The sequence below is a fragment of the Pipistrellus kuhlii genome, unplaced genomic scaffold (assembly GCF_014108245.1).
Source record: "Pipistrellus kuhlii isolate mPipKuh1 unplaced genomic scaffold, mPipKuh1.p scaffold_m20_p_39, whole genome shotgun sequence".
Taxonomy (NCBI): Eukaryota; Metazoa; Chordata; class Mammalia; order Chiroptera; family Vespertilionidae; genus Pipistrellus; species Pipistrellus kuhlii.
Window position 1 is genome coordinate 1188609 of NW_023425539.1, and position 23370 is coordinate 1211978.

The 23370-nt window shown below is 47.5% G+C and overlaps 1 protein-coding gene across 6 annotated transcripts in view; it reads right to left on the reverse strand.

The window, feature by feature from the left end:
* Positions 1 to 9677: 9677 nt before the first annotated feature.
* RPA1 (replication protein A1) overlaps positions 9678 to 23370 on the reverse strand; it is a 47603-nt gene continuing 33910 nt past the window's right edge. For 5 of the 6 annotated variants that reach the window (XM_036408542.2, XM_036408541.2, XM_045571010.1 and 2 more), the window contains 5 exons: positions 21513 to 21645; positions 16205 to 16381; positions 14610 to 14717; positions 12123 to 12209; positions 9678 to 10658 (listed from right to left, as the gene is read on the reverse strand). In XM_036408542.2, coding sequence (XP_036264435.1) covers positions 10554 to 10658; positions 12123 to 12209; positions 14610 to 14717; positions 16205 to 16381; positions 21513 to 21645 — 610 coding nt within the window. In that variant the 3' untranslated portion in view covers positions 9678 to 10553. The remainder of the gene's footprint in view (positions 10659 to 12122; positions 12210 to 14609; positions 14718 to 16204; positions 16382 to 21512; positions 21646 to 23370) is intronic. The other variant, XM_036408540.2, reaches the window with a different exon arrangement.

Consider the following 23370-nt stretch of genomic DNA (forward strand, 5'->3'; position numbering starts at 1 on the left):
CCCCTCCCCCCGCTTCCAGGACAGGAGGCTGCACCCCGCTTCCCAGGAGAGCCATTTGTCATGGTCATGTAGCTCTGGCTGCGAATGATTGCTCTCATTGCTGTTCATAATTGTCATTTCCATTAGTTAATTTAGGTTAAAATGACCTCTCTCCCCACCTCTGCTTTTCTCCTAGGCCCTCCCCGTTCCCCCTTCCTCTGTCTGGGCGTGTGGCCTCATTTCTAAATCCATTCAGGCACATCAAAAAGTTGCCTTGCCCTAGCTGGTGTGCTGCTCAGTGGTTAGCGCACCGGCCCATAGACCCAAGGGGTCACAGGTTCAGTTTCCCGGCCAAGGGCACATACCTGGTACATGCGCTGCAGGTTTGATCTCTGGCCCCAGTCAGGGCATGTGTGGGAGGCAACCAATCCATGTGTCTTTCACACATGGATGTTTCTCCCTCTCTCCACCTTCCTCTCTCCCTTCCACTCTGTCTAAAAAAATCAATGGGAAAATATCCTCCGGTGAAGATTAACAAACAAACAAAATAGCTTTGACATTCACATCGCACCTGGTTACTTCTCCACTTAGGAGTGAATATGGGAAATTTTCAAGAGGACAAAGGGGCCGAAACTGGTTTGGCTCAGTGGTAGAGCATTGGCCTGTGGACTAAAAGGCCCCGGGTTCGATTCTGGTCAAGGGCATGGTACTGTGGTTGCGGGCACATCCCAGGTGTGGGGTGTGCAGGAGGCAGCTGATCGATGTTTCTCTCTCATCGATGTTTCTAACTGTCTATCCATCTCTCTTCCTCTGTAAAAAATCAATTATATATATATAATTGATTTTTAATATATATATAAAGAAGACAAAGGGGTTTTGGGATGGCCACACCCACCAGCTCTCTTGAGAACAGAACTGACAGCGGGTCAACGGGAATGGACAGCAGCCATTGCTGAGCATTTAACCCTAGAGAAGGGCACCCATATGCACAAGGCACACGCATGTGCGCACACATGTCACACACGTACACACACTCCTCATATGTGGAGGGAACTCTGCTTACAGCCGGGATTCATTAGACATGGGTCGGTCCTGAGGCAAAATCCTTTCTCCATTTTCCAGAATAACACGAGCCTCTTCCATTGGGAGGACTAAGCCAGCATGCCCAGGGCTAAGAGAAGGACGATGCTGTGGCTGAAATAAACTTCCCACGTTTATCCAGAGACAACTGACCTCGGGCTGGGGAGCTGGCATTGCAAGAGACACCATTCCAGAGTCAAGACATCAGCCAGGGCTTATACGTGTGCTCCAGGAAACAGGCGCGGAGGCCGCCTCCTTAGTCGCTCCCGGAAGACGCCAACAGCAGGTTTCAGACGTTCAGGAATGGGAAACTGGGTTAGATTCCCACAGCCGGCTGCAGGCGGACAGAGTGATGTGACCGGGTTTCACCAGAGCCATTAAGAGACTCTTCATTATCCCCACACCACCATGACCGGCGTGATCACAGGAGCCATAATGCGGGAGAGGATTTCACCCTGTCAACAAGAGAGGGAGCCGGCCTGTCTTTGTCCAGAGAAATGAGCAGCCCAGCGTGAAGCTTGTGAGGAGTCGAGTGTATAACACGCCAATAGCATCCCGGTGGGGTTCCCTCCGCCGTTTCACGGGCTCAGCAGAGCGGGCGGCCCCGGAGCGGCCTTCCTGGGTGCCCGGCGAGCCAGGACGCCCACTCCAGGAGCGACCGAAAGGTCAATGAAAGGCCAAAAACACAGCCCTCTTTCAGGAAGGCAGGCAGGCGAGCATGAGGACTTACATATTAAGGCCCAAGAAAATCAAGGCCAGGCCGCTCCCCGGATGTTCAGAAACCGCTTTTTAAAATGTACTCCTTGACCCTAGCCTGCTTGGCTCCGTGGATAGAGTGTCGGCCTGTGGACTAAAGGGCACTGGGCTTGATTCCAGTCAAGGGCACATTCTCGGGTTGTGAGCTCGATCCCCAGTGAGGGGTGTGCAAGAGGTAACTGATCAATGATTCTCTCTCACCACTGATGTTTCTCTCACTCTCTTCCTCTCCCTCTCTGAAACCAATAAAAACATCCTATCTAATAAAAGAGTAATATGCAAATTGACCATCACTGCAACACACAAAGATGGCTGCCCTCGTGTGGTCAAAGATCCTGCTCCCATGTGGACACAAGATGGCCAGCAAGGGAGGGCACTTGGGAGGAACCAGGCCTGCAAGGGAGGGGCAGTTGGGGGTGATCAAGCCTGCAGGGGAGGGCAGTTAGGGGTTGCCAGGCCAGCAGAGGAGGGAAGTTGGGGCAAAGAGACTGGCAGGGGAGCAGTTAGACATCAATTAGGCTGGCATGGGAGTGGTTAGGGACAATCAGGAAGTCAGGCAGGCGAGCAATTGGGAGCCAACAGTCCTGGGTTGTGAGAGGGATGTCCGACTGCCCGTTTAGGCCTGATCCCACCGGACATCCCTTGAGGAGTCCCAGATTGGAGAGGGTGCAGGCTGGGCTGAGGGACACCCTCCCCCACTTCCCCACCATGCACAAATTTTGTGCACTGGGCCTCTAGTATTTAATAAATAAATAAATAAATAAATAAATAAATAAATAAAAATAAAATCTACTCCTTGGACCCAGCCAGTTCCCTGGGTGTCACCCGCACCCAGTTTTTCCTCTCCCCTGTGCCTACACTGAGTGCCACTCCTTCAGCTTGAAATGGCCCTTCTCCCTGCCACACTACTTTTCCCACCTTTGCAATCACAACTCCCTGGTTCAGAGACTGCCTCCACCAGACTCTGTCCCCTCCTCTCCACCACACACGCCATCTGCTCTCTATCACTTTTGTCTACAGAATGTTCTTGCATTCCGTGGGCCTTCTCCCCCCCCCCCCCCCCCAAAAATTAAAATTTAGGGAAAGAAGGAAGTCTTACCGTATTTTCTGGCATATAAGACAACCCCCTAATTTTACAGTTAAAACATAGGTTTAAGCCTATATTCGCTGTATAAGACTACCCCCCACTTCCAAGGCAACACCAGTTTTTTTTTAATAGACCGCCTCTCTGACTCTGGCCAATCCAAGCAGGCTTTTTATGCATGCAAATTATACATGTTCTGTACCCGAAGCTACACTGTGTTCTAGTAAAAAGCCTGCTAGGGCAGTGGTATAGGGCCATCCTAGATTTCCAAGTGAGGTGCTTTCTATCCGTCCTCTTTTCTCTGTTCCCTCTGCTGAGACCTGAATTCAGACCACTGAAAAAGCCCGGTTGACTTTTTTTCATTTCAAAAGTCGTCTTATACGCCGGAAACTACGGTATATTTCCTTTGCGCTTCTTGTGGCACCTCAAATAGGATTTTCACTTTGGAGACACCCGGGCTAGATATACCGACCAACCTGTTAGTTTTATAGCTGGAGTTAGAAGATCCGTCAATGACCCAGCATCCCCTCCCCATACATACACACCAAGCAGAAACTGCACCCCTCATTCAGATGTTCCTGGCATCCTATCGCTTGCCCAGAGCCAGATTTATGGCTCCCGCAGTAAAGTGTATCTTCTCGAAGCCTCGCTTAAAAGCTACCACTTGGCAGCAGATCAAGCTGGAAGTGTAGGCTAGGAGGTGATGGCGAGGGTGGGAGGGGGAGGGGGCGGGGCGGAGCCAATAATGGAAGCTCCGAGAGCTACCAGCTCAATATTTAACCTCACTGGTAATTTGCTGTGACAATTATGCCACGGAGGAAACAGCTATGACTATGCAAGGATGTCGCGCCCTAATTAGGAGGGCTCTGCTCTTCCTCGCCGCCGCCCGCACCGTAATAGCACCCACAAACGAGGCTGGGCTCCGGGAGCCAAGGCTGCTATTAGGAGGCGGGCGAGCACGCGGCTGGGCGGGCACATCTGCCCGGGTGAGCCAGCAAACACCTCCAATGCGCCTGCAGAGGAGAAGGGGAGGGAGATGTTCCGGCGTCTCACAACACAGGGCCCGTCTGACTGACAGGCATCTTCCCGAACAAAGGCACGTGCCTCCACTGCCGATCGGCCGCTTCCCCCAGCACAGCTCTCCAGCAGGCCGGCTCGGAGAGCGTCCGATCCGTCAAGAGGAACTTGGACCAGCGTTTCCATACCAATAGAAGCCCACGGAAACTAGTTTTCCTCTTAGAGATGGACAGGAAGAGCATCGGCCTGCGGACTCAAGGGTCCCAGGTTCGATTCAGGTCGAGTGCATGTACCTTGGTTGCGGGCACATCCTCGGGTGGGTGTGCGCGCGCGCGCAGGAGGCAGCTGATCGATGTTTCTAACTCTCTATCCCTCTCTTCCTCTCTGTAAGAAATAAATAAAAATAAAAATAAATAAATAATAAAAATGACAATTCTTTAAAAAAAAAAAAAAAAAAAGATGGAGAGGAAAACAGCAGGAACCAATCCCCCTGACACCCCTCCCACCCCACACACACCACACCCTACGGCCTACACGCTGCCTGAAAGACAAAATATTACTGAAATCACAGCCGTCAAGAAGGATGTCGCCATCTTCTAAATTGACTGCTGGATTCATGGGTCGTGGCTGAGCAAGACAAACCGTGTTCTGCTTAATTAGTGGCTCCTGTTCGGAAGGGTTGCTGCCTGGAGAGAGCCCATTAGCGGAGGGAGCTCATTTGCAGAGATGCACCTTGGAAAGCCATTGGAATGCTAAGTAAATGGCGGGGAAGGGGACGGGGTAGAGGTGGGAGCAGGGGTGCCCATGGAGGCAGGGAAGCGTCTGCCGAAGGCTGGCTCTGCCTTCCCAGCCCAGCGCCCGGGAGAAGGGCACACGCAGACGCCTCTCAAATTTTAGGCCAACAGAAGTGACCTCTGCGCCATGGCTGACTGAAGATATAAATAAACTTCAACGTGAGCAGCAGTGTCAACGGTGCTAGGAGAGATGAGAGTCCAATCGGGGCTTATTTTTTTCCCAAAAGTCCAGGTTGTTCTGACTCGGTTTCAGGGGACAGACAGCATTCATGAGCACAAAGCGGCTGCTCCCCCGGCGAGCCCCCGCTCCACCAGGCCCGGCCCCTCGGCCGCTTACCTAACCACCCGGAGGAAGCGGCACCGCACAGTTAAATATAGGCCGAGTTATCTGCATTTTACAAGCACCAGGAATGTTACCTGAGGAAGCTGTCATCTGTGATGACAGCACAAACTCCCAATTACCACCTGGGCAATACCCTTGGGAGCGGGGATGATTTCATAAGAATGGCTCACAATTATTAAAAGTTTACCTGGCTTTTTTGGAATTGGATATAAATATTTCTCCCGAGGCCGGTGGCATGAAGTTTTGCAAGGGGCCTGCATTCAAGGCTCGGGGTGGGGGTGGGGGTGATTGTTTTCTTCAAAACCCTGTGTGTGTTTTTTTCAGATTTGTCAACAACAGCTAAGCAGTGGGTGCGAGGTGACAGCCATGAAAAAGAGTCTGGAGAAGCTGGAAGGTTGTAAAAAATGGCCAGGGGGTTGGTTTGAAGTCTCAAGTACACCCACAAGTTCACTGGCAGGTCTATCTCACTCCCATGGCCTCTACACAGCTCCCCGTGGCAGGGCGGGATCCGGGGCGAGCATTACCAGGTGCCGCACACCTCCTTCCGCCCAGACAGCCCTTGACCTACATGAAGGCTGCAGGGCGTGCGTGTTTCACATCACCCAGTTCTTTGCGGAATCTTTCCTGGTGACGCTGGATCTCCCGTGTATTGGATTTTAATTTGACTTGTGATACTGCTACTGAGCTCCAAGCCTTGCTCCAAATAGACCACGGTTCTTGGGGGCGAGGTATCTGGCTTTGAAACCACCTACACAGAGGGTGCAACAGGCAGCCCGTGAAGACACATGCTACGTACTTTTTCCTCAACGACTTCACGAAAACCCACCCTCACAAATGTAACTAAGAGATTTAACAATCATTGACGAGTAGATTTAGGTAAAGAATCAGGTTGATTTCTAAAAGGCCATTTCTGCCACACTAGTAGAAAACGGGGGGGTGGGGGGGGGCTGGGCCTCTTTGCAGATACCACCCCCTCGTGTGGTAGATGGGGTGAACCACGATGGCCTTCTCTCCCCTCTCCTCCCTCCATCAGTCTGTCTGCTTCTGCTCCAGAGGATCCTGGGACCTGTTCAAAGTACCTGCCAGCCCTTCCTGTTACACAAGTTACAGGCGTTATCACCTGACGGAGGCAAAAGAAAAGCAACCAGGCAGTAAGAGAACAAGGAGAGAAGGCATTTTCATGGCCCCACAAAGGGTACCTGCTCAGGCCCATCAAAGGCTGAGTGCTGAGGATAATAATCAGAGAGTATAAGCATCCAGCGAAAGCGAATTGGCTCAATAAATGTACACTTCCATATAGTCAAGTACCAACCCAAATTGTGCAGTCTGTTTTTATTGAAATAGAATGTCCATGCTAGGAGTAAAGTATGCTTAGTAAAAAGTAGTCAGCTAGCTGAGACCAGTTTGGCTCAGTGGATAGAGCATCGGCCTGCAAACTGAAAGATCCCAGGTTCGATTCTGGGCAAGGGCATGTACCTTGGTTGCGGGCACATCCCCAGTACGGGGTGTGCAAGAGGCAGCTGGTCGATGATTCTCTCTCATCGATGTTTCTAACTCTCTATCCCTCTCTCTTCCTTTCTGTAAAAAATCAATAAAATAAAATTTAAAAAAGTAGTCAGCTATACATAATTGATTCTTGCTGACGAGTGGAATTATGGGTAAAATTGTTCTTATCTGCAGGTTATTTTTCTACAATGAACACAAATTACTTGCATAAGAAATAATGATCCAAATAGTCCCTATTTCTTTCTTTTTTCTTTTTAAACAGTGTGCATCTTTTTATTTTAAATACATTTTTATTGATTTCAGGGAGGGAGGGAAGGGCAGGATGGGGCCTAAACAGGCAGTCGGACATCCCTCTCACAGTCCAGGACTGCTGGCTCCCAACTGCCTGCCTGCCTTCCTGAGTGCCCCCAACCACTCCCCTGCCAGCCTGATTGATGCCTAACTGCCCCCCTGCCAGCCTGCTTGCCCCTAACTTCCCTCCCCTGAAGGCCTGATCACCCCTAACTGCCCTCCCCTCCAGGCCTGGTCCCCCTAACTGCCCTCCCCTGAAGGCCTGGTCCCCCTCACCCAAGTGCTCTCCCCTGCAGGCCTGGGTTACCCCCTATTGCCCTTCCCTGCAGGCCTGGTCACCCCCAACTTTCCTCCTCTGCTGGCCTGTCACCCCTAACTGCCATCCCCTGCAGGCTTGATCATCCCCAACTGCCCTCCCCTGGTGGCCATCTTGTGTATTGGAGTGATGGTCAATTTGCATATTATTATTTGCATACTATTTTTAGATAGGATATTTAATAAGAGGCCCAGAGCATAAAGTTGTGTGCAGGTCAGTCCCTAGGCCTAGCCTGGCTGCCAGCAGCTGGCCCTGCCCCCCATTGCCACCCACCCTGGGTCCCCGTTGGCCATCGGCGATTGGAGCCTGCTGGGCGAGAGGTAGTCAGTGCAGCTCATAGTGACTGGTCGGGCACAACTGCCATTACGGTCGCTGGGCTTTTATGATATAGGATACACACACACACTCAGTAAAAATGTTTATAAAAGCCAGATCTCTACCGACAGAGTGGGTTATAAATCTAAGAGCTAACCAACCACATAAAAAGATGGCAGGGTGGGGGTGGGGAAGAAATCCTCTCTGAGATAAGGAAACAATCAATCCGCCAGGCAAGCAGCGGCCTTCTAGCAAGTGAAGAGACTGAGCAACCTGTTTTTTTCTATAAATAAAACCTTGTAAGGCATATCGCCAAAGGAACACAAGTCAATATAAACCTTTACATACGGGGCTGCCAAACTTCACTTTTAGACAGTATATTAATTATGTAGTCAATAGCCATGGGTTTCATTGGTGTATTAAATACCACGATCAATATTATTTATCCTTTCCGAAGACAGGCCACTGGGGGGGGAGGGGGAGCAAGGGGAGGGGAAATGTTTGACCCAGCAGTTCCAAAAAGTCAGGACAGCACACTGGAGATTAGCAAGGCTTTAACAGAAAGCATAAAACACTAAAAATATGGGCAGAAATCAGATTATTACCCTTAGACATTTTCCCTGCCTCCTTCACAACGAGACTGGAGGGAATCCAAGAACCATTTAAAATAAAGGCGAAATGATTAGATTTCTCCCCTAATTGCCTAACGCTGATGTCATGGTGTACGCAAAATAAGCATCGATCTCGAAGTGAAAGATGAGAAACAGAACAGCATGAACAGCCTTTAGAGTAAACTACATCCAAGACAATCCTAAGAGCTGTGGGCCAGAATCTATTTAGGCAACCCTCAGGGACCTCGCTCTCTTAAAAGCATAACCGTGGAGCCCATTTCCGATGCTCCTCTCCCAGTGATCTGATTTTTAGCAGGAAAACCTGCTAACCACCCTCCCCGGAGGGAGCAGCCCAGCCCCAGAACCTGCTGCATTTCTCATCACATCCATGTAGAAATGCTGGTTTCATCACATAGTCACTGAGAACACACGCTGACTGGTACCCTCTTGAGACACGACAGGGCAGCATGGCCAGCAGACAGAAGTGGGGTTTGTGAGGGGGGAGGAGTGGTATCAAAGACTGGTCACTGGCCAAAACCAGTTTGGCTCAGTGGATAGAGAATTGGCCTGCGGACTGAGAGGTCCTGGGTTCGATTCCGGTCAAGGGCATGTGCACTGGTTGCGGGCACATCCCCAGTGGGGGCTGTGCAGGAGGCAGCTGGTTGATGTTCCTCTCTCATCGATGTTTCTAGCTCTCTATCCCTCTCCCTTCCTCTCTGTAAAAAATCATTAATGAAGATTAAAAAAAAAAAAAAAAAAAAAAAAGACTGGTCACTGGAATGGAAGCTAGTTTATCACTTCCAACCCACAATCTGTCCATCCAGAATAGTGCTCAAGCCAGAGCTTTATAACCCAGGTCAGACAGGTAAGAACTTCCACAAAGATTGTTGAGGCCTCGGCCGGAGATTCAAGTGCAGCCCAGTGCACATCTTCTGAGACTAGAATGTGCCTAAACCATTAACGGGCTGAGAAAAAGACCCCCCATGTGTGTTCTGACCGTGGGAACCATTCTGCCTGGAGCCGCGGGATCCTCCTAAGAGGACAGCTGAGGCTGAGACAGACTGAAGCTCCACAGAGGGCCTCCGCCAGCTGCCTGCCCAAATCAAAACCCAGGTCCTACCTCCGGGCCAGATGCAGTGCTGCCTGGGCACCCGGGGAGGGATGTGCAGCCAATGCCAAGCGGTGGGCTGCAGCCGCCAGCCAGGTAATTAGTATGATTAGGAACACACGGGGCAGGCATGCTCCTGCTGACGGAAGAGCCCAGCAGCGTAATTACTGTTTTCTTACCGGCTCGCTGTCTGTGCACATTCCAAAGCCTGGTTGGTGTTAGGCTGCCGTGTAAACATCAATAAAACCCAAAGTGTCTTATCATCGGCATTCCTGGGCACAACGGCTTTTTGTTTTTAGTGTTTTATTCTTTTCAAGATGCGTTTCTGAGTTCAAACATCAGGAAGAATGATCTCCGCACCTCGGACCAATCTTGGAGTTTGCAATGAGTTAACGTCTTCCCTGATGAGCATTTATTAGGGAAGCTAATTAACTCCTTTCTGGTTACAAGGACCCTCTGCACTCAGAGAAAGGAGAATTCACAAGCAAACACACTGTTTATTAAAGCAAAGGCAAAACACTACCTATTGAACACAGTTTAAGTCCAGAAATGAAACACAAATGCAAGAAACATGTACTAAGGTAGAAAGCAGGTGTGTGTTCGCCCTCCGAAATGCAATTATTAATTGAAGTGAAAATGAAAGCAAAGCTTTGTAGGTGCCTGGATGCCCCCAGGGGACGGCAAGTCAATGCTTATCAGCCGTCCTCAGAAGAGACAATTTTGATTAATATCAGGCCCATCTGACTTGGTCTATGAGGCCCTGGAGGAAGGATATTCTTCAGATAGGAGAGATAAGTCTTTGATTAATAATTCTATCCTATTGGCATTCCGGGCATTAACGATGTGGCCCTTCTGCAAGGAGGGCCTCAGAATTCTAGGAAGGAGACGCGCTTACCAAACACCCAGGCTCCACACAACCACCCCTCGCGCTCCCCCCTGGGAAGGAAGCCAGCTGTGAAGGTGTCCCTGCTGGGAGAGCAGAAGCTCCAGTCCTACGATTTACTTCACCGTCTGCAAAATTAGGGTCAATTACATGTGACATAATTCCCGCTTGAAGATAATGAAGTCTCAATAAAAAGGACAAAAGCCTGAAGACAGAGAGGATGGTGCCACCCTGCCCGCCAGCCGACCCTCAGCTCTGCCCGTCACACCGCGGCCACCTGAGCATGTTGGCCCTGGCCTGCCTACCAATGGGTTTGAGATGCACATAAAAGAGGAAATTGCTTAGTCCACCGTGAAGAGGCGCTAGCCACGGCGAAGCTAATGTGAATCGTCGCAGGGGGGCGGTGAGAAGAAATCAATTTCACTTCGACTCTTTATTTCCAAACTCCGGCCCCGTCAGCACGGCTCTCCTCACATCGCTGCATTCCTCCTGATGTTCGTGATCAACCTTCTGCTGTATTCTTTGTAGTCCACGGGCTTCACGTCCATCACGGTGGCCTTAATGCGAGACTCATCCTTGGAAAAGAGAAAGGCGGTTTGTGAACAAAGGGGAGCCTTGTGGCATGGAGCTGTGGCGATAACCCCCTTTGCTTCAACGGCTTCAATGATCCCGCAGGAGGAAATGCGGACACAGGCTGGACCCAGGAGTCCGCCATTCCAATCAAGGAAAAAATCGCGAGAGCCCAGTCAGACTTTCGGGGGCTGGGAGAGTGGACAGAGGCCTCCCTGCAACACAGGCCCTTCCATCCTTTCCTCACACCCCCAACCCTCAGAAACCTTGGATCCACACGGGATGGACCTGAGAGGCCTGGCCAAGTTCAATGCATTCTTTAGAGAGGGGGGAAAGGAGAACCCAGAGAAGGCCAGTATCTTGCCTAAAGCCACACAGCGAGTTCTGAAAGCTGAGTGTGGTGTGAACGGAAAGCACCTGTGGCCGAGGAGGGAGCCCTGGGTTAGGTCTCTTCTCAGCTCGGCCGGAGAGGCAGCTCCCTGCACGTCAGCTTCCCCGTCCTCACCAGGAGGGGACTGCATGGCCCTCCAATCCCTCCTGGCCCACCTCACTCAGTAATCCATTATCACACAGACACCTAGCTCCCTATCTCAGCGAATGCTTGTAAGAACAAACACAACTACCACCAGGCAGGAAGACGGAGGTCTAATAACAAAATGGAACGTGCTAACTCTGAAACAAGGAGAGATGTACTGAGTTCTCCCTGGGCCCGTCCATTAGAATGGAACAGTCCCTTTCGAGGCAGAACGGGGTGATGCCCACCAAGGTGGCAGAGTCTAGCTCCAGGGCCCCCCCACTTCAGTGGGCTCAGTAATTACTCAACACAGTCACATTTCTCGGCATGGCGAAGAGCAAAGCTCTGAACGTGGACTGCCTGGGCTGGAACCGTAGCTCCACCACTCATTAGGATATGACTTTAGGCAAGTTACTTATTCTCTGTAGGCAACGTTTTTCATTGGTAAAATGGAGCTAACAATCGTTCCTACATATAGGGTTACTGTCAGGATCTAGTGAGATGGTCTATGGAAAGAAAGGGTGAAGAACAGTATCTGTCAGAAAGTAAATGCTTAACACATGCTATTTTATTCTGACTATACAACTAGATGACGGTGTGGGCAATTTTAACTACAGATGGTCTTTGTTTCATATACCGACTTCAGAACCCAAACCTTGCGGAAGATGCGAATCCACTAGACATATTATCATTCTTGGTCAGCATACCAACAAAAAGCCCCGGGTTCTAACTGAAAAGCCCATAGAGCATTCCCCCGCTAGGTGTCCCCCATTGGACAGGGGATTAATCCCTGCGTCCATTGCCTCACCTTACCGCGGGGATGATCATGGTACCTCCGTGCTGGGAAGACTCAGTGAGAGCCACACGCAGGGTGCTTAGCCTAGGTCGGAGACATGTGGGTGGCATACAGGAGTTTCCCACGCTAACCCTTCTGCAGCCCGGTGGCCTTACTCACATTGTATGTCTCCAGTTTGACTCTGATCTTGAACACGAAAGACCGAAAGTTGGCATTCTGGAAAATTTCCTCAAACGCCTGCTCATTCTGCAAAAAGAAAACAGAAAACTTTAGGCTTGAACACTACTGAACCATCTGATAATATCTATTAGAGCTTAAGAAAGACTTTAAGAAAAATCTCTGAGAAAATGATCACCCTAGTTTGAAATTACTCAGGAATGACTCATCTACAGATAACAATTCATTCTGTAAATCTGTTTAAGTAAAATTGTATTTAAAATGAATATACTTTTATCTAGAGTACTCAATTTCATAAAGACAGAAAACAGAATGGTGGTTGCGGTAGGGATAGGGGGAAGGGGGGGGGGGGAGATTCAGGTGGGAAAGGGGAACCAGTGTTACCAGTGTTGGATGGGAACAGAATTCCAGTCTGGGGAGAGGGAAAGTTCTGGGGCTGGATGGTGGTGATGGTCGTACAACAATGCAAATGCACTTAAAAAGCTGCACAACTTAAAAATGGTTAAAATGATAAATATTATGTGTACTTTACTATAATAAATAAATGGAAACACTTCTAAAGTTTGTGATGGAATAGATCTGAGGCCCAGCATCTTCTTATAAATTGAGATTAAAACAAACATTCAGAAAGAGGTTCAAGTTATCATATATACTATTTCAACCTCTGTATTTTCAACTGCTGATGTGACGAGCAGGTGAAGAGGACAGTAAAGTGGGCAAGGTTGAGGAAAGCCTAAAAATGCAGCCCTTTCCCTCTTTCTCTTGCCCCCAAATACTATTTGAATAAACTTCTTTGTAAAAAGAAGAAAAAAAAAGTCAGGTTAACAGTGAGACTAGAGAAAGCATTTTACATAAATATACATAAATACATTTACAACCAATAATAATAATAGCATAATATGCTAATTAGACCAGATGTCCTTCTGGACTAAGCCGCCGTGGTGGCCGGGGCCGAGGCGGAGGCAGCTGAGCCAGCGGCGGCGGTGGTGGTGGTGGTGGTGGCGGCAGCAGCAGCAGCAGCAGGGGCCAAGCCTCCTGCATGAATTTCGTGGATCGGGCCTCTAGTAGCTATAAAATTGATACTTCAGATCAGCTAAGTGTTATCTTGGCAAGCCACGTGGAACACTGAAATGGCTCTGTTTGGTAAACTCTGGTTTAAAGGTTACTTCACACACACACAATCCTCTGGGCTTTCAGATATGTAAGTGAGACAGTGTGTTACACCTTCAGGAAGTTATACCAGAGGCCATTCTTCCTCCAATCAGGGGAAGCAGGGAGCACCCGCTCCGGAAACATCCCAGGTCCTGAGGGAGGAGTTCCTTCGATGTCTTCATTCACCAGCAGTAAAGACAGTCAAATGTAATAAAACCCCCCGAGAGGCTGCTCGGAGCCTTAGAATCCGGTATGGAAATAGAGGGCCAGGCAAAACAGGTCAGAGAGACCATCAGACTTTACAGTCAACCTCAGTGATTTCTACAAATGGACTCACTGGGATCACTTCCAGGGACGTCAGGGACAACATTTCAAAAACACGTGGGGCAGAGGCACAGAAAATGGTACAAAAAATACACCAAACAAACCCTTTCTTACGCTTTTCCAAGTATTCTAATGGATTTCGTGGAAATGGCAGGAAGGGGGAATCAATAGCTAGATGCCAATTTGTGACCCAGAAAACAGTCCTACTGGGTTTTTTTTTTTACACATTTTGAGCAAATATCTTTCCTAAGTTTAACACAATTGGTAATCTGTTCCTTGCACTACATAAACCTAAAATGTAAAAATTCAAATGTATAAAATTGAAATGGATAGCCGAGACCGATTTGGCTCAATGGATAGAGCGTCGGCTTGGGGACTGAAGGGTCCCGGGTTCGATTCCGGTCAAGGGCATGTACCTTGGTTGCGGGCATATCCACAGTAGGGGGTGTGCAAAAGGCAGCTGATCGATGACTCGCTCTCATCGATGTTTCTAACTCTCTCTCTCTCTCCCTCTCTGTACAAAATCAATAAAATATATATATATTTTAAAAGTGAAATAAATAAAGTTAATGTATGAAAGAAAGTTACTGCATTAAAAAACCCCCCACATCTGATGACCTAAAACAGCAAGTACCGTATCTGTGATTTTAAACCAGATGACCTGACTTCCCAGGAAGGTGTTTATTACGCTGAAAGGCATGCTTGTATTTCAGGAGACTCCTTCCATGTCTCAAGTGACCACAGGCACACCACCTCCGGTGTGCTGACCGTAACAGGAGCAGCAGTGCCGCTCTGAGGCCCACTGTCCATGTGACTTCATCGCCCCATTGTTAGCAAACCCAAGATGGACAACAGATAAAATCATACGAGCACCTCAAATGGTCGTCAGACTGAGAAACTGGACACAACACCCCAAAGAACAAACACCACAAAATTAAAGAGCCACGCTCCAGCCCAGGAACTACTGCAGTGATGACAAAAGCCGTGGCTGACCTTCTCCTTTAACTCTCCAAGGTAAGCAGTGCTTTGTCCGAGGATCGCCTCTGCAGACTCCTGGAAACAAGTGACCCACTGGTTCTCTTGATAATCGGCAATATTTACCTACGAAACACAACTCTGTGATTTCAGGAAAGAAATCATAAAAGGGAGACACGTTCAGAGATTAACTTTTTCCACTCATTAAAATAATCACCAGGGGGAAAACTATTACCATCGTGTATTTTATATTCTTTCCAGAGAATGTGAAAATGTCATTCAAAAAGTTTAAAATGTGAGTGTGGCCCTGGCGGGGTGGCTCTGCTGGCTGAAGGCCACCGGTCCGGGCAGGTGCCCCTGGGAGGCAGCTGATCGAGGTCTCTCTCTCACATCGATGTTTCTCTCTCTCTCCCTCTCCCCCTTCTTCTTTCTCCACAATCAATAAACACACACACACACACACACACACACATGTCTCTATCACAGCACAAGTACAATATGCTACGGATGTGTGGATTCAGACCTCAATGCCGATACAGCCCGACCCAAACTGTCCTTCAGACGCAGAATCCAGGCACCCTGGACTCAGCTCCCCTCCAGCTACCTGCAACTCAGGTATGTGTTCTTGACCAGAATCAAACCTGTGGCCCACTCTAACCACTGGACCAACCAGCCAGGGCTATTTATGTCATGTAACAGTCTTTGTTAGCATTGCTTTTCAAATATTTTAACTGTGGAAACTATCAAACACCATATTCTAATGTCTATTGTGTTCCACTCTACAGATATTCAATAAAGGAATTAACCAGTAGACTGTGAAGGACATTTTTAAATTGTATCCAAGTTTTCCAAATAAGTAACAGGGCAATAGACAACTTAATAGAGATGTAAGATCTCCAATTATTTTTTTTTAGAAGAAATTCCCTCCAGGTGCTTACTATATCAGAAAATATAAATATTTTTAAGGCTTCCGATATACTACCACCAAATCATCTTTTAAAAAAATGAGGCCTGGCGGTTGTTCTTTTTGTGTGTGTGTGTGTGTGTGTGTGTGTGTGTGTTCCTTTATCATCATTTAATATAACTTTTAAGAAAACATACACCCTTCACTGTAAAGGTTTTTAAAGCCCTTAAAGAAGTTCTGACAATGCAAAGAAGCCACAATCCCACATCAGCATGCAGTCACATTCCTCTGAAGTCAGCTCTACTGAGGCAAGAGGAACAGATTATTCACAAGAAAAATAACTAAATATAGGCACCGGCTGCATAAGTATAATTACCGCTCTCCAGAAATGCCACTGCAAATTAATTTATCTTCGTAACAGTTAGCGGGCAAGTGCCACCCATGCGGTAATTGCACTCCATGCGCAGCAGACCGAAATCAGCTGGGGAGCTCAACGCAACTTTCTGGCAGGAAAAAATGCCGTCCGTGGGAGCAGGCGGGCTGCTGCTCAACGGCAAGGCCCTGGCTTTGTATTTACGGGACAAGCTTGTCAGCCCTCACTCAGCTGCAGGCTTCCTGCCACGAGTGACCATTTTTGCTGTTTCCACAGCATCCAGACCTCGAAGAGCCTCCAGTCCCACCGTGGTTCGCATCCACCCATTCTACTTACCGACAGGATCATGCGGTACTTGAAGTTGGGAAATTCGCGGTCACACTTCTCACAGCGGTACAATCCGTTCTGTTGATCGATCACTTTCTTATTGCAGTCCTGAGATGGGCAGGCCTGATACATAGAGTTCTCTTTGCGGAGGTACACCACTGTCGCCACAGAGCTAAAATAGTCTGCCTTCAAGAGAAAAGAGTGACACGAGACACTGAGCAACCAGGCTTAACTCAGGACTGGGTTTAGGGGCAGCCCCAGGTGGGCCCTTACACAGAAGTGCAAGTGTTTCTCATCACAATGTGACTACAGAGAGTAAGTCATTGTGCAGCTTTACAAATCACTTGTGCTAACCAGAAAACCCGTAAGAAGGTAATAAACCAAGCATATGATTCCTTAACAATAAAAGAGTTAGTAATAAATTAAACTAAACTAATTAATTAAAACAGAAATAAAGTATAGGAAAGATAAAGACTTCAAGACACAAAGACTAGCTTTCCTCTCCTCTGACCTCCGAAGGTAACAGACTAGGAAATACTGAGTAAGGCAGTAAATCTAATACTACTACATCTACGTCCAACCATCCCTCACATTAAAAACAACAGCAGGAGAAATCAAGATGGCGGCATAGGTAAACACCAATACTGTGGCCTTGCACAACAATTTCAAAACTGCAACTGGAAGACGGAGCGAACAATGTCTGGAACCACCAGAAAGCTAGCAGAGTGGAAATTCTACAACTAGAAGGAAAGATAAAAGGACACTGACCCAGAGGAGCTGTGGAGGACAGGGGCGGAGAACCGCATGTTCGGAAAGGGTGGGCAGCAAGCACGTAGCTAGCTTTCTCCTTCAAGAGGGAAACAAAACATTCCGACTGCACTGAAATCCAGTTCTGGGTGAGATTTTGAGTACCCAGACTCATTCGGGGAGCAACTGGACTGTCTGGCAGTGGGTGAAACTCAAGGCAGCCTTTTCTCAGAGGTGTGTGCAGTCACTGCCATGGCACACTGAGACACAGGAGCCTCGTCGAGCGGGGCTGACGGGAAACCAAGGATGTCTGCTCAGCCCTGAGACTCTACCCCATCCAAGCGGAACACAAAAGCTCTCCCAGTTGAAATACAGCTGATCCTCACGCCAACTGGCCTGGAGGTCAATTACCCCCAGTGATACTAACAACAATCTAGGCTTAACTACAACAAGACTGTGTACACAGCCCACAAAGGGGCACTTCAAGAGTGCCCACCTCAGGTAACTGGGGAGGCTGAGCCACTGGGCCCTGCTAGGACACCTAGTACACAAAGCCACTCCATCAACTCAGGGAATCAGCCAAAATGCAGAGACAAAGAGGCAGGTCACAAATGAAAGAAATGGAGGAAAACAAATGACCGGATATAGAGTTCAAAACCACAGTTATAAGGTTTTTCAAGAATTTCCTAGAAAAGGCCGATACATTTAACGAGACCCTTGAGAATATGAAAAAGGATAAACTAGAAATTAAACATACACTGACTGAAATAAAAAAAATAATATACAGACTAGAGGATTGCAAGAACCAAGTCAAAGTTTTGAAATACAAAGAAGTAAAAGTAGACTAGAGGATTGCAAGAACCAAGTCAAAGATTTGAAATACAAAGAAGTAAAAAACACTCAACCGGAAAAGCAAAAAGAAAAAAGAATCCATCCGAAACCAGTTTGGCTCAGCGGTAGAGTGTCGGTCTGCGGACTGAAGGGTCCCAGGTTCGATTCTGGTCAAGGGCATGTACGTTGGTTGCGGGCACATCCCCGGTAAGGGGTGTGCAAGAGGCAGCTGGTCGATGTTTCTCTCTCATCGACGTTTCTAGCTCTCTATCTCTCTCCCTTCCTCTCTGTAAAAAATCAATAAAATATATTTTAAAAAAAATTAAAAAAAAGAAAAAGAAAAAAGAATCCAAAAAGTTGAAGATAGTGTAAGAAGCCTCTGGGACAACTTCAAGTGTACCAACATTAGAATTATGAGGGTCCCAGAAGAAGAGAGAGTGCAAGATACTGAAAACCTATTGAAGAAACAGTGGCCAAAAACTTCCCCCACTTGGTGAAAGAAATAGACTTATAAGTTCAGGAAGCACAGAGAACCTCAAACAAAAGGAATCCAAAGAGGACGACACCAATACACATCATAATTAAAATACCAATAGCAAAACACACAGAGAGAATATTAAGAGCAGCAAGAGAAAAACAGCTAGTTACCTTCAAGGGAGCACCCATACGATTGTCAGCTGATTTCTCAATAAAAACTATGCAGGCCAGATGGGAATGGCAAGAAATATTCAAAGTGATGAATAGCAAGAACCTACAACCAAGACTACTCTACCCAGCAAAGCTATCATTCAGAATGGAAGTCCAGATAAAGAGCTTCACAGATAAGAAAAAGCTAAAGGAGTTCATCACCACCAAACCAGAATTATATGAAATGCTGAAAGGTATTCTTTAAGAAGAAGAAAAAAATAAAGATAAAAATTATGAACAACAAATACGTATCAAGTGAATCTAAAAACCAAGTGAATAAAAAAATCTGATGAACAGTGTTAACTGGTGAATATAATAGAATCATGGGCATAGAAAGGGAGTGGTCTGACAATTCTTGGGGAAAAGGGGTGTGGGGGTGTGGGAAGAGACTGGACAAAAAGTAAACACCTATGGGATGAGAACAGTTGGGAGGAGGTAAGAGCAGAGGGTGGTGTAGGAACCTGGTGGAGGGGAGATATGAGGGAGGGGAGAGAAAGAAGAACAATTGTAATAATCTGAACAATAAAGATTAAACTAAAAAAAAAAAGACCAATAGCAGTCACCCTAGCTGGTTTGGCTCAGTGGATAGAGCATTGGCCTGAGGACTGAAGGATCCCGGGTTCAATTCCGGTCAAGGGCACATGCCCAGGTTGCAGGCTCGATCCCCAGTGGGGGGCATGCAGGAGGCAGCCAATCAATGACTCTCTCATCATTGATGTTTCTATCTCTCCCTCTCTGAAATCAATAAAAACATATATTTTAAAAACAAACAAAAAAGCATAACAGCAGTGGTTTATAGGGCTCAGAGTCACCTTTATCTTTTCTAGGCTAGGGGTCCGCAAACTTTTTCTGTAAAAAGCCATACAGTAAATATTTCAGGCTTCACAAGCCATTCGGACATAGTCTGCTATTTTGGGCAAAGCATCCACAGACAATATGTAAATCAAAACATGTGGCTGTGTGCCAGCAAAACATTATTTACACCAGATAGCAGGCTGGATTTGGCCTGTAGGCTGGCTGTCAAGCCCCAGTGTGTCATCAAATTCGGTAGAATCCAACAATAACTGAACAAGGGCATTCAAAGGGGAGAAATCACTGGTAAATGCAGCGAGGACTAAGTCACATGCTGGGCTTTCTGTCGTTGTTCTCTGTTTTGCCTTTTAACTCTCATAGAAAGGACATGGAATGGATCCTTTATGAGGGGTGGACAGGTCCCTCTGGGTATACTCTGATTCAGAGCCAAGTCAGCAATTCTGGGGCTTTCCAATGTTTCAGACCAAAACAGGCAAAACAATCATGTGGATGTTTATTTATTTATTTTTTTAATATATTTTATTGATTTTGTACAGAGAGGAAAGGAGAGAGATAGAGAGTTAGAAAACATCGATGAGAGAGAGTCATCGATCAGCTGCCTCCTGCACACCCCTCACTGGGGATATGCCCGCAACCAAGGTACATGCCCTTGACTGGAATCGAACCCGGGACCTTTCAGTCCCCAAGCCGATGCTCTATCCATTGAGCCAAACCGGTCTCGGCAATCATGTGGATGTTTAAAGAGCTTGGATGAGTCCTCACTCTAGAAAGCTCAAGAGGAAAGAAATGTCTCCTAGGAGAATGAATGCCTAGAGTTTGTCTGTATTTCTAAATTTTTTTTTTTAATCCTCACGTGAGGACAGGCTTAGAGAGAGGAAGAGGGAGAGGTTGATGTGAGAAACACCGTTGGCTGCCCTATGCATACTCCCCACGGGGGGATCAAACCTGCAACCCAGACATGTGCCCTGACCAGGAATTGAACCAGGACCTTCTGGTGCACTGGATGATACCCAACCAACCGAGTCACTCTGGCTGGGCAAGTTTTTCTGTATTTCCAGGTAAGGCCCAGACTCAGAGTATAACTGAAAGTCTGTGTGCAGATCGGGACTCTCCAGGTCTGATTTCTTATTACAGACAGTCTATTTTTAGATCTTAGACAGAAATTGGGTGATGAGAACCCAAACAGACAAACAGATCTGTCTAATGCTTAGCTCTCAAGGTGCTGTGTAACAACAGTGCATTGGTAAGTTGCAGCTGATGACAATGATGGGCAAGGGAATACGGCAAAATGAGACAGTAAGGAGTAAAAACCATATTGTATAATATGAAGACAATAAAGCAGGAATTGCTGTTCTGGGGAAGCATAAAGGAGAAATAATTTATTAAACTGTGGACAGAATACAGGTTTAGATCAAGAAGGGAAAAGAGTCATTCTATATAAACACTGAAAGGGAAGTTGCATCTAAAAGCAAATGCTAGAGCCAATTCTTGTCAGAGACACTGGCAACTCTCAACCCAGGAGGGGTTAATACTCTACAGCCAGCCCTATCCGGTTTGGCTCAGTGGACAGAGTGTCGACCTGCAGACTCAAGGGTCTCAGGTTCGATTCCGGTCAAGGGCATGAACCATGGTTGTGGGCATATCCCCAGTAAGGGGTGTGCAGGAGGCAACTGATTGATGCTTCTCTCTCATCGGTATTTCTGGCTCTCTTTCCCTCTCCTTTCCTCTCTGTAAAAAATCAATAAAAAATACATCTTTAAAAAAAGAAAATACAGCCATTGAAAGAATGGGTGAACTGCCTGCCGTCTGTCACTGAGCCTGACTGATGCTCCATGGAGGTGTCTATATAACCTCAAAACCTCTCTTCTTGGCAGACAGGCATTTCAATCTGCAGGAACAATCAAAGGAAAGAAATATGGACCCGAAGGCAGTTTATAATGTGATGCAGAGCTTGGTTATGACCCCTGTTAAGATCCCTCTCAGAATTAAACAACTCTCTAAGTCGGAGTTCTTCACATTCTCTGCCTCCAAGACCTGAGGGGTACCACCTATTCCTTGAGGAAGCGCAGCTACTGCTCCCTGGCAGTGATTCCCGACCATCACACCACGCTCCAGAGGCCCCGCCAGGAATCGTAGCTCTGGAGTCATGTCTGGCTGCCGGCACCAGACACCAGATTAGGAAGCGCATCCCTCTGCACACCGTACGTGCTTTTGTGAGAAAGTCAGGAACGCAGGCTACCTTGTCCCCGTGGCCCAGGTTCTCCGATTTCACCTCGTACAAGGTTTTCCAGTTGGTGTTGCCTCCTGCTGTCCCTCCACCCTTTAGATCCGAGATGGAAACACCATCTAAGGCTTGTCCTTCCGAGTCAAACCTGAGAAACAAACAAATGGCAGGTTACGTACTAATGGAATATGCCAGTCATTTCTTTATGCCCCATGCAGGCTATCCAGCCCCACCTAACGTTCACAGCTCACACGTCACGTGGGCTGCAGTGTGTGTCTCCCTCGTTGTGTCTTCAGCCACTGAGGAAAGGAATGACCTCTTTTTATGTCAGTTGCTTTGATGCCCCCCAGTGGTCAAGAAAGACACTGCCCAAGTACCAGGGAAGCTTTTCTTAAATTAGCCTTCCTATCAACATTGGCCCCAGGGCCCAAGGCCAAAGAAACAGTAACCTGGAAAACCAGCAACAGAAAAGCAATAACTGCCACTCTGGTGTAGTTCTTTGGGCCACTGATGCTCATTCTCTGTCCGCAGCTACATTTTTACCATCACTGAGATGTATCAGTATAGAAAGTGACAGCCAGCATATTGCAACGGCAGCAAAAAACTGCTCCCCTGGTGAAGGAGCTTTTAAACCTGATACGGAATCCAAAAGATTACATAACCCGAAGGAACAGACTGGAAGGCATTATTTTCTTATAGATTTACCTTCTTAGAGAGATTTTTACTTATGCCAATATGAAAGTTAAAATTAATTGGTATTGAATTATTATTAAAATGGGTTCTATTTCTTGATCTATTATCAGCCAATATGAAGGGGACCAGGGAGGAAGTGGCTCAGAAACCTTTGTTTCTGAAGCAGGAGCCTGAGGTTAAAATCATGCCGCTGCCATTCAAAGGGAGGATAACGACAAGCTCACCACCGCCAGGGCAGGCTCCTTAGACAGAGACCGTCTACGCCACGGCCGCTGCCCTAAGCTGCAGATTGCCTTCCCATTCTGTCAGGTAAGCAGCTAAATCCGGCACAGAGGCACAGCGAGGTCCATAAATCTGTTTTGCCACAACCAGCTACACAAGTTTACAATTTCAAACACTCCAAGGAGACACACACTTGCCACCAAAGACAGCTCATCAGGAGTCAACAGAGCAAGGAGAGAGGCAGCCCCGCTTACAATAAAAATTCCACATTGTTACAACCAAGATCTAAACCTCTCCCGTCCTTGCCGAGTGGATTGTGTGCACTGAACCTCTTAGGTCAATGCCCAGTGATTTCATTCTGGAGACAGCCATGTCTTTTCATGTTGGCCGGGAGGATGGTTATTGACAAGGGAAGTAAAAAGACCTTAATGTGGGGATGCCATTAACCTGGGGTCACGCCCCAGAGCCTGACAGAAAACAAAGCAATAAGGACCTAAAGCAGGGTTATTTCTGGTCAGACTACCAACAGGCGCTGTCTTAGAATACAATGCCAGCCACCAGAGCAGTTAAATACAGAGACACGTGGCCCACACTCATGAGACTGGTTTATGTGGCATGGATACTCCAGTTGACGCTTCATGAAACTATTCTCACACACCAGTGCCAGTGCCACTGGTTTGCGTTAGACACCAAACAAAAGCAGGGAGTATGCAATGTGAGCTAATTCTTCAGTTCCTGAAGCACTGAAACAGCTGGAAACCGACCCCACCCCATGGCTACAGCCAGACAAATTATTTAAGCTCAAGCTTACATGTTCTCCCCGACCACATCGATCCTGCATACCGTGTTTCAGTGTGAAGTGCTCTTCTGAGGCAGAGTTTTAACACCCTGAAAATAGCTAGACACAGCAAGGAGATTTTCCTAGGCTCCCCTCATCCCCTGAGTGCTTTGAGAATAA